The sequence below is a fragment of the Arvicola amphibius genome, chromosome 9 (assembly GCF_903992535.2).
Source record: "Arvicola amphibius chromosome 9, mArvAmp1.2, whole genome shotgun sequence".
Taxonomy (NCBI): domain Eukaryota; kingdom Metazoa; phylum Chordata; class Mammalia; order Rodentia; family Cricetidae; genus Arvicola; species Arvicola amphibius.
The window spans coordinates 109,523,370-109,535,341 of record NC_052055.2 but is presented as its reverse complement, the minus strand read 5'-3'; the positions used below and the strand labels follow the sequence as shown (position 1 = coordinate 109,535,341).

Sequence of the window (11,972 nt, the reverse complement as noted above, 5' to 3'; positions counted from 1 at the left end):
GAAGTATAGAACAACCAAAGAATCAAAAGATGCAGGGTTGGGCTTGTCGCTCCGTGGTTAGAGCGCTTGCTGAGCACTCGGGTGCCCCTGGGGTCAATCTGTGCATTGTATGAAGTGATGTGATGCCTGCCTGCCCTTGGCCTTGATCGTAGGCACCTGGAGGTGGAGGTAGGAGGACCAGGAATTCAAGGTCATTTTCAGACTAGGTTTCTAAAGACCCTTTCAAAACAAGCAAGGTATGTGTATATCCCTTGCTATAATGTGTATATGTATATATGTATTAAGTTATATATAATATGGACATGTAATATGTGTTGTTGCTGAGTTTTTTGCTATGGAAATTTCAAACATGGGCAAGAGTAGATAGTGTTTTAACGCCATTTCTACGGCAATCCCAATTCCATCCACTTCTCTCGATATTTTGGAGTAAGTTGCAGGCTGCCATCTCCATCACTAGTAAATATGCATCTCTAAAATTCAGGTCAGCTTTTCCTTCTAAAGACCACAATGCCATGGTAAGACTTTTAAAGGTTACAATTTTGCTTAAGACCAGCTATCAATAGCCAAAGGCCCAGTCATTTATCACTTCCCGGATATAGTTAGCCTTCTGCATCAACCCTCTGAATTGCTTCTTAAGTAAATTTCTGTTCCCACTGCAATTCGAGCAGCAGGTGGCCTCATCCGGCCCCATGGGTGGGCGGGGCCTGGGCTCCGGTTCCCTCAGCGACACTGGGTCCCACCCCGGTTGCCTAGGCGACGAGGGTTGCTTCCTCTAGCGGTAACATGGCGGGGTCGTCGGGAGCTACCCCAGGGGCGATAACCCCAGTGACTCCAGCAGGCAGCACAGCTGACTCTGAGGTATGCACCCCCTTCCTGTCCCGGACTGGGTCCTCGACTAATGCCGAGGTCACTCCTTGTCAAGGCCACAGTCACCAGGAACGCAGTCACCTGCTAGTTGCCTGTCAGTCAGGGGACCGCTCTGAAACTCATTACACACCCTGGGGGGCTTACACTGGAAAGTTCCATTGCTCGCACAGCCTCACAACCATGCAAATAGTCAACTAAAACCAAAAGCGGGAAAAGAAAAAAAAAAAAAAGCAGTAATCTCTGATCTTAAAGGGGACCAGTCCCTTTCTGTAAGTGCCACCGACTGACTGTGAAGATCACTCACAACTGATCAAAAGGTTCGTGAAAGGCTGCTGCTGTGATCTGAGTGGCTCCACATTAGCCTCTGTTGTCACCAGGCCCTTTGCCAAGAGAAAGAACCAAAAGACCCTGACCTGAGAATCTGTTTCGGTCCGGGCTCCCTGGTTCATCATGAACTTGCCCTTGGTGTACCAGGGACCTCTTGTGTAAGGTCTGTCCCCGTTAAAGCCCTCTCCCCTCCTAGCACCAAGTCTAATAGGGGTGGGGGAGACATTAAGTCATTTTGCTATAGGCTTAATGTCTTGAAGGCCTATTTTTATTGTATTTTTACTAACTTGTGAGTGGGTGACTGGTTGGGTAGGTAAAAGCCTGCATGCCATTCGTTGTTCAGTGTGGAAGTCAGAGGACCATTGGTGGTGTCCATATGGGTCTCCATGATGAAGCTCAGGTCTTCAGCCTTGGCAGCCAATGCCACCATGCTGCGCTGAGATTTTTTTAACCACACACGAATCAGCTAAGCCATGTGTGAATTTTTTTTTAAAGTTTAAGTCTCCTCGCTGAGTCTATCAAATACTGTTTCTAGGATGTTATTTTTCCTTCCTTTTTTTTAACAACTCCGAGGACTGAATAATGAAGTGTTAATTAACATGGCTTTGTCCAGCCTCCATATTAGTCTAAACAACACGCTTTGTGCAGAAGGTAAGTGCTCGGTGCAGTCTCCGCAGTCAGGAAGCGCAAAACCAATAATTTCACGCCTTCCTCTCTGACAAGCAAGGCAGTCCCTTTTCCAGGTTCCCCAACACTGCAGGCAGACCGCTAAGCCTCCAGGCTCTCCCATGAGCCTTTTGAAATAAAATTAGCACATATTAAATGCACATTTTGACATGATAAACTGGGTTCCAAGTCCATCCCTTCTTCGTGATCGCTAATGTAAGTTAATATAATTTTTAAAACCAGCACAAGAAACTTTCCCATTAAATTTTTGTGTCGTTTGAACATATACAAGAACTTCTCTCTTTTTTTTTTTTTTTTTTTTTTTGGTTTTTTCGAGACAGGGTTTCCCTGTAGTTTCTAGAGCCTGTCCTGGAACTAGCTCTTGTAGACCAGGCTGGCCTCGAACTCAGAGATCTGCCTGCCTCTGCCTCCCGAGTGCTGGGATTAAAGGCGTGTGCCACCACCGCCTGGCTACAAGAACTTCTAAGACTGTATAGACTCCTTGTACACACAGTAACACACCAGTGGATGTAATGTCCTCTCTCTTAAAGATAGCTCGTAATTTCAAGTTTAATGAATTGGTATTTAAGAATATGTGTTATGTGTGTACATATATGTATATATGTGATATATATGTGTGTGTATATATTTCAATTTTTATTAGCTCAATCATTTTATTATTAAGTAACTGAAGAAATCCATTTGTACCATGGACCCACTTAGCAGTACCCCTTGGCTAACAGTTAACACACAGAACAGTGGACTCTCCATATTTCAACCCTATAAAACAGTTACGGGACCTGCCATCTGGGATGTCTAGGGACTTTGAGGTTAGAAAGAAAACACAGCCAAAGACACCTTTGTACTCCATACCTAAGGCTGCTGAGGGAAAGACCCTTGGGTCAGATTTCCTGTAGAGCTGACCCCTCACGGTTACCCACATTAGGCTTTCTCTCCTGGTAGATGCTGAATCTGAACTGAATCAGGCAGAAGACCATCTAGTCATCCGAGGCATGCAAGAATAAAATGTTTATTTTGGGGGGGACCATGTGTTGGCAGTGGACGGAATCTAGCATAAAAACAGGTGACCTAGTCATACAGGAGGTGCTCAAGCAATGACAGCAGCACATTAAAGCCACAGGCAGCCTGCCATGCGCCAGATGAAATGGTCTCCGAGACTACAGTCTATGCTGAGCAGCGGGCATGGGGCACAGAACCAGGGAAGCAGACTTTGTGATGCTTCCATGAGCTCTGCTTGCCTGCTTTCGAACTATGAGGTCCAGTTTCCCTCTGTGATATGGGACAAAAGACCTCCTTTTGAAATACAAGACTAGACTTTCAGCCTTTGCCTGTCTGACTGTACAAGGACAAAAGGAAACAAATAACAAAACTCAAAAGGAAAGGTTCTCTATGTATAGATCTATGTGGAAATAGTTTATAAATAAATATCTGATTCAAATTCTACAGCCTCCTGGCCAGCTGGTTCATAAATTGACTTGTTTAGTCACTTCAAATAGGTTAATTAATTAGCATTCTTCAAAGTAATATGGTTTAGCTCACATCAGAGAGCTAAAGGGAATGAACATGCTTCTGTCCTAATCACCTTTGCTGAATATGATTCTTTATATTTGTTTGTTTGTTTGTTTGACTTGTCTAGGCAGGGTTACTCTGTGTAGTAATCCTGGCTGTTCTGCAGCTCTCTTTGTAAACCAGGTTAGCCTCGAACTCAGAGAGATCTACCTGCCTTTACCTCCCGAGTGCTGAAATTAAAGGCGTGCGCCACCGAGCCTGGCTCTGAATATGATTCTTAACATGTCCTAAATGGGCTATGAGCCCACTGCCTCTGGGTATTTACTAGGATGCAGACATTACCTTATAAGGAAAGACACTGATGTTCCTCGCAGAGACCATCAACGTGTCTGTCTATACTAGGTGGTCCCTCTAAGATGTCAGAAAACACACCCTGTTGGTAATGAGAAAACTCGGGCTCAACTTTAAGAGCTAATCTCTAAATGTTTGCATCCTCAGTATTATCCCAGAAGTCAATGTGTGAGACAGGGTGTCTTACTAGGATGTGGATCTCATCAGTTCCCCAAGACCAAACCTCCCTATTGTTGTTGGGACCCTTTAATACAGCTCCTCACGTTGTGGTGACCCTCCCACACTGTGAAATTATTTTCGTTGCTACTTCATAACGGCAATTTTGCTACTGTTGTGAATCTGGATGTAAATACTTTTGGAGTTGGAAGTCTGTCAAGGGGGTTGCGACCCCCAGGCTGAAAATCGCTGTTCTAGGCTCTCTGGCTTTGGAGCTCCAGGGATCTGCCCATCTCCATCGCTGGGGTTGTTAGAGCATACCTCCTGCCTAGCTTCTCATGTGAGCTTTGGGGATCTAAAGACAGGGCGTGTTGACTGTGTGGCAGGCACTTTACCCATTTCCCCAGCCCTTAGGCTGTCCACAATGTTATATCCTTTCCATATTACGCCTTTATATCTAGTTTGCAATGGTCCCTTTCACCGCCTTAACTTCTCCCAGCTGTCTGTATCCTCCCCTAAGAATGCAAAAGTTACCCTTGAAAGTTCTAGGGAAAACTCCACTGGGGTTCAGAATTGTCTTTGCATTACATTCATTGTGTGAGAAGAATTGCATTTCTTGAATTTAAAGGAGCTTCTAATAAATTTCTTTTATCGTTTGTCATCCTTCAAGTTCTGACAAAGTTTTAGGATTTGGTTATAATTCTTATGCCTTTATTATATTCAGAACAAAGTATAATTTAATCAAGTTTTGGGGGCATTTCCATTTCTAATTAGTTTCTCAAGAAGAGAAAAGAAACTGGCTTTGTGTATTTGTGCTATGTATAGCCATTTTACCCAGTTTCTGAGCTGGATGTTAGTACAATGTCAGCCTTCTTAAGGACACTATGATGTAATCTTCAAATAAAGGCCTTTTTGTTCCTTTGTGTCTACTGCTTAGCCGCCTATTTTGTTTCTTTATCTTCTAACCGGAATAGAGGGAAAAGACTCCCATGTTGACTTGCAGTAAGGTTGCTAGTTGGGGCCCCACCTCCAGTTCTTGATTCTATAGCATTGACTACTATCCCACCATTTGGCACAACGGTGGCTGTTGGTTTTGGAGTCAGTCTGACCAGCTCAGTTTTCTTTTTCGGTTTATATTTCCATTTATATTGCTGCTGAGTTTAGGAAGATGCCTGCTGGGTCTTTACGTAACAGGTTCAGAATGTGTATTGAATTTGACCAAAAAACTCATGTCCCCTCTTGTAGTGATGGTTCTGTCCAGGTGATGGGCCGTTATCCTTGAATCACAGTGGGTCTCACGTTCGCGAAATCTATTTTGAACTCTGACCACAGCCCAAGTTCATTAGCGATTTGGGTTTCTATATTCTCTTATTCTCTTTGTGTTTCTTTGGATTCTATGCACATTCTAGATAGGCAGCTTTTTACAAATTCTTTCTTTTTGGGGGGTGGGGGGAATGTTGGTGTTTCAAGTCAGGGTTTCTCTGTGTAGCCTTGGCTGTCCTGAAACTCACTCTGTAGTCCAGTTCCAGCCTCGAACTCACAGAGCTCCACCTGCCTCTGCCTTGAGAGTGCTGGGATCAAAGGCGTACACCACCAGTGCCCAACCAAAACCAAACAAAGCCAAAACAAACCTGAATTCTTAATAGCCTAAAGTTATACCTAGATTTTGATTAAATTTAGAATTTCAAGGATAATACCACATGAGCAAATTGACTTTGCAAAAGGTAGAATCCAGTTTGGATCCTGTTTGGTTAAATCAATTTTCTTCCTTCTCCCCGCTAAGTTTTAACAATTTATATTTTCCTAGGAAATCATCCGTTTCCTGGTATTTTCTAACGTTCTGCCCCCTGCTGTGGCAGACATTCACTTCCTTTATCCTCTAATCATACCAGAGAGCCGCCTTTCTGATCATATTTTTAAGTAGCTAACTATTTTACTTGTTTTTTTTATTCCTTTAATTACATTTTTTTCTTTTAAAAATAATTGGTTTCTGAGACCTGTAGAAAGATTACAATGAGGGAGGCGAGGCCCTGTCCAGCTTAGCATTTAAGATGTGCTAGTACCTTGTCGATGGTTCAAAGGAATGCACTTGATAAAATCAAAGTGGGTGCAAGAAATAATGGAATGGATCAACTTTTAAAATAAAGACAGCGTCAATATCCCTGATTTCTCTTTTGCCTCTGATTCCAATATAGTTTAGGACAACACTGTTTTTAAATTTATTTATCTTTAGGTTTGAGGAGGGAAAACCTCTTTCAAAATATGGCATTTGTGGACAAGCTCATGTTTCTTCTGACATGGAAAACCCTCTTTCCCAATCAGACAAATCTGTTGTCTTTCCTTCAATGAAGCTCCTTAGAGGCTCTCCTACATGGAGCACTACCAGCCACGGATGCAGACATGTTCCTAAAAGCCCGGCGTTCTAGGAAGAAAGCGTGTTTACAAGTGTGAAGTGTTCCAATGACATTGGAGGAAGAGAAATCAGACAAAAGATTATCTAGTAAATAACAGGAGGCTTAAAATGTTGTTTTCAGAATAGATGTTAAAATCCAGCAGGAGGCCGGACGCAGTGAGCTAACAGGGCAGCTGCGTAGCCACAGAGGTGCCAAGCAGGAGACACGGTGGCACAGAAAGCCCAGAGACAGGTGGGCAGTTTTAGCCTGTTACGAATTGCCATTATATCTGTACACCATAGAGATCAGAACGTACACACTGAAAGATCAAATGCTTTTAGTCACTTAATACACTTTCAAGTACAAGGCAGCTTAGAAATTAAAAAAGGAAGAAGGGAAGGAGGCTTCATTTAAGGTAGGTGCAGAAATATGCGTTTTTTCAAAACGCTGCTATTCCTATCACTAGTACTAATAAAAGAGGCAAGCTCTTTTATGCTGAAGAATGATTCTCTCAAACCCCCAAATTTTCCTGAAAACGGTGGCGCTGATGTTGAGCATCGCTGCTAAAGCTCCGACTGCCAAAGCCCTGATGATGTTAGATTCCCTTTCATGGAGTTCCGTGTGATCTGATTTGTTTCTATCCAGAGTTTTTCTTGTCAAGTAAATTGATCTGTATGTCAGTATCGTTCATATTCCATGTACTTCTTTCTCACTCCGACTCATCGTGCGTTCCTGCGAGTACCCAAACACAGAAAAAAAAAATGATCTTTTAAAGTCTAAATCCAAACTTGAGATCAAACAAGTTGGCTTGAGTTGTAAAATTAATCAGCAGTCCAACCATGACCTTGTGTGCAGCTCCTCTAAGCTCCCAGTTCTTCAACACACTCTGAGCAGCCGCACCATCATGGGATGAAGATGAAACTCAGCCATCCCTGAGCAACCCATGTTGACTCAGCAGAGTTTGCAAAATTCCAGACAGAAAGAAAGACAGGCACGTGTCTGAGGCACTCAGAACCTAAAATAATTGTCAGTAGAGGAACAAAGGCAATTTAGTGCTAATAAGGGGCGTGCGTAGCTAAAACACACTTAAGCAAACAGAACACTGTGTCTCTGACTAAAATGCTGTCTTCCACACAAAACCATCCATTTGATTGGGTTTAGAAGTATCTGAGAGGCCAGCATGTGCAAAGTATATATGCTAGATGCTAAAATAGCACACCTAATCAATCCTATGGCCTAGTTGAGTTGAATTTGCTCATCCTATATTAATCGTGTGGCATCAGCCAGTCTAATATGAAGTTATAAACACTGAACCAACAGCGATTGTGTTAGCTTTGAAATTTTCCCTTAGGAAGTGGTGAGACGGGTGCCGTAGATGAGTAAGCGAGGTGCTTGTGTAGCAGGGCAGAAAGGCCTGGACTTGAGCTCCGGCACCAACCAGACACTGGTGGTGCACATTTGGAATCCCAGCATCTGGAAGTAGAGGCAGGAGGGTCAGACATCCTCTGCTGTAGGGTGGGCTCCAGGCTATCTTGAGAGAGGCCGGGAAGGGACATGATAATTACGAGGTAGCCAGGTTATTAGCTACAGTCCTTTTACTTATCGGATCCTCTCATGGGAATAGGTCTATCCCTGGTTGGTGAATTGAAATGCCCTCACCTGTGCCCATCCCCCCCCCCAACATTCCCACCCACCCTGTTCCCAACAAGCTTTGGAGCCTATGCAACTGACTCTCATCTCCACAACACGCTGCAGTGCACACAGCTGACCAGACTCCATCTCATTCCTGGCGCCTCTCCTGGACACCGCTGGGAACTGCTCACTCGGGGCTCCTCCGGGCTCTGGTTATGTCACAGGCCTGAGAGGCCGTTCTCCGTCAGGTCCATTCACATCCTTGTTCTGTCTTTGCTTAGAGACTGAATGCTCCACATCTTACAGCTCACTTGTTATGTTCTTTCTCCTTTGAAATATTCCTTTCTGTTGTTTGAGGATTTCATAGCATATACAATGTGCTCCGTTCAACACCACTCCTACCCTTGTCTTCACCATGTCTGTCTCATGTTTTAGTCACCTTTACTACAGAAGCACCTCAGTCAGTGAGCTACAGCACCAATCCTGCTGCTTTCTAATGGAAAATTCCAAAGCTAACAAATCACTATTGGTTCAGTTTTTAAAACTTAATATTAAATTCTTATACTGATGTTGTGCTATATAGATAGAAGTTTCTGTCCTGCCCAGTTCCTCAGCCATTCAGTCTCAAAGACATACACAGAGGTTTATATTAATTATAAACTGTTTGGCCTTTTAGCTCAGGCTTATTATTAACTAGCTCTTACAACTTAAATTAACCCATAATTCTTGTCTCTGTTTAGCAACATGACTTGGTACCTTTTCCCAGTAAGGCATTCCCATCTTGCTTCCTCTGCATCTGGCTTGTGACTGACTCTCTGCCTTTCCTCTTCTCAGAATTCTCTTAGTCTGGTAGCCCCACCTATACTTCCTGCCTAGCTACTGGCCAATCAGTGTTTTAGTAAACTAATACAAGTAACAATTCTTTACAGTGTATAAGATTGTCCCACAGCAGCATTATTGACATAGGATGAGTAATTTAAGGACTTGATGTTGAGCTTCTGGAGGCAAACAAATCTCTCCGTGCCTTTACCCTCTCTTGAGCCTGCAATTCAAGGGAAAAATTGTAGACAATCAGTGTTTACTGAATTGCAGAGAAGCCCTTGGTTCTGCACATGCCCCAGGATAGACCGCCTAAGTGTGTCACTTCTCAGTGGAGAGCCACCACCACATAACAACAAAAAAGAAAAACTGAGGATTTTTGTGTCATTGGGGGTTAGTGTGCAAAATATACGAATCAGGTAACTCATTCTGTTCTGTTTTGTTTTTAATAGAAAAACACTGAATTCCAGGAGAATGAAAAGATTCTGTCTCAAGATTTTCTCTCAATTGACCAGATCACTGACCTGCTGAAAGAGGGGGACATAGATGGAATTCAAGAGTAAGGACTTTAAAATTTTAGTCAAGTTTAATCAGTTTTAGGCCTTCATGGTATCTGTTAATGTTGACCAAGAGCCACCTGGATCTACCCTGTGCCCTCTTCTGTGTTTTGTCTCTTCCATTCATGAAGCTGTCAATATGTCCAATAATCTAAGAGACATCCTTTTGTAACATTAATTATATTAATATATATATATAATATATATTAATATAATATAGCAAATATGTTAATAGCATCAATTGTTAGGGTCTTCTCTTAGTTTGGGTTGCTATTGCTGTGATCAAGCATGAAGAAGCAGGATGGTAGTAGCACACACCTTTAATTCCAGCACTCAGAGGCAGAGGCAGTTGAATCTCTGTGAGATTGAGGCCAGCCTGGTTTACAGACCAAGTTCTAGGACAGTCAGAGCTATACAGAGAAAGGAAAGGGGCACAATGACAACTTGATGAAAATGGAAAATTTGGGGAGGAAAGGCTTTATTTGGTTCACACTTCCACAGCACTATTCATTAAAGGAAGTTAGGACAGGATCTCACACAGAGCAGGAACCTACAGTCAGGAACTGATGCAGAGGCCATGGAGGAGTGCTGCTTCCTGGCTTGCTCACCATGACTTGCTTAGCCTGCCTTCTTATAGAACCCAGGACCACCAACTCAGGGGTGGCCCCACACATCATGGGCTGGGTCCTTCCCCCATCAATAATTTTAAGAATATTCCCTATAGACTTATGGAAGCATTTTCTTAACCGAGGTTCCCTCCTCTCGGATGACTGTAGCTTGTGTCAAGTTGACATAAAACTATCCAGCAGTTATGATATTGTCAGTTCTGCATGCTAGCCATTTGCCAGTGAGATTTATGAAGAAAATGATGCTAAACTCTAGACTCTTATGACATGTGTTGTTTTAAATGTAGGTAGGAGTGAATTTGCCACAATAATTCTAACATCCTGCTGTCAGGGCTGGTGTGTTGCGAGGACCCATACCTTGAAATCTGGTCTTTGCAAGCCAGTACTCAGGATACAGGCAAGGTGGCACAGGCCATAATGAACCCGTGACTCCTTCAGTGGTGAGAACAGACAGATCTTACAAATGCTGTGTCACTGAAGTGGTTTGCCCCTGAGAAGGATCTATGGCGGATGTCCTGGATGGGAGAGGAGTCTGAGAAGGCTCATCAGGAGCAGGCAGACAGCATGGACAGTTTTTTTTCCCAAGATGCACACGGAAGTGATAGCAATGACTGGACCTAACTGTCTACTGTCTGCAACTCCCTGAGAGCCCGTCAGAAAATTAAAAAATTCCCACCCATTTTAAATGATTTCTCATAACACTTTTTATTACCATTTCTACATAAATAACTAGTGGGAATTCCTATTCATAGCATAGGGATTGATGAAAAGAAAAAAGCAAAAAAAAACAGATAAACAAAACAAAAATGTGTATCACAGATGGATTGTGGCGCCTGAGTTTGAGCCCTGTCCTACATAGTAAAATGAACTCCAGTAAGTTCTTCTCCAACCTCGGTACAGGTGCTATGGTGTGTGCACACCCTCACACAAACCATACACACAAAGGGTAAGCAAATAATTCCAAAAAATTTTAATAATTGATTTAAAATAATCGCTCATGGCATTAATAATATCCATAGTGATTTTGTGTAAAAGGTTCTTCCCACTTGCGGGTCACTATATGAAAATGATCTTTGCCGTGCAAAGCAATACTCAGTACTAAGTGAGAGCATACAATACAACTGATAGATATTTCATCCAGCTTCCAGTTTACTTGTAATAACTAGTAAGTAAAATGTCAACCTTAAAAATACCAAACATCTAGTATTTAATAGTAATTAATATTAAATAAAATGTTAGTTTCTAGAACAGTGCATTTTTCCATCGTAAGTTGTACTGTGGTTATGTGCCCTACCTTATGGAACACCAATTTCTTTTCAATTATTGACTGTCCTTCGCTGTTAAATATCCAAATTCAGAAAAGACTTATAAGCACCGGGAAGACGTCTGTGGAATGAAGCATGGGCCACAGCCAGTGCCGCAACAGCCAGAGAAGGACTGGGAGAAGCAACATGGCCAGGGACAGAAGCATAGGCTGGCTGCAAGTGCACAGCCAGCCTAGCTTTCAACGTACATCTGGGACAACCAGGGCCACCTGGCTAGATACAAAGACACAAACAAAAGCAACAGAACACAGCACAGAACTTAGCAGCTGTGTCTAAAGCAGGTCTCCAGTGATGCGGACGATCACGGGAAGGGATCGGATGCCGAGTTGTAGGACAGTGTTATCCGAAGGGCCATTTTCTTGAAACTTTCCTGTGTTTTAAAATATAATTCTCTAATAATAATCTACATATATTTGCAGTCATTTTCAATTTAAAACAGCATTATTGTAAGTGATGGTTATATATTTTTCAAAAAGACAGCAGTATAATTTAATTATCCTCTCCTGAGTGACCAAAATAGTCCCAGATCAGACAGTTTGAAGAGCTATAAACCCACTTAAATAAATTACAACGGATCATCATATTTCCCTACATTTCACAATTATGAACTTTTTCTATGTATCAAAGGGCAACCCAAGAAACATGAGGGATTATTTCAAAATAATAGACTTCACATGCCTGGTGTTCTTTTCATGACTTTCTAATGTATGCAATCGATAATAA

The 11,972-nt window shown here is 42.5% G+C and overlaps 1 protein-coding gene across 1 annotated transcript in view; it reads left to right on the top strand.

The window, feature by feature from the left end:
- The first annotated feature begins 742 nt into the window (after positions 1 to 742).
- Cabcoco1 (ciliary associated calcium binding coiled-coil 1) overlaps positions 743 to 11,972 on the top strand; it is a 99,366-nt gene continuing 88,136 nt past the window's right edge. The window contains exons 1-2 of the mRNA XM_038342209.1: positions 743 to 858; positions 9,194 to 9,300. Of these exons, the coding sequence (XP_038198137.1) occupies positions 784 to 858; positions 9,194 to 9,300 (182 nt within the window). The 5' untranslated portion in view covers positions 743 to 783. The remainder of the gene's footprint in view (positions 859 to 9,193; positions 9,301 to 11,972) is intronic.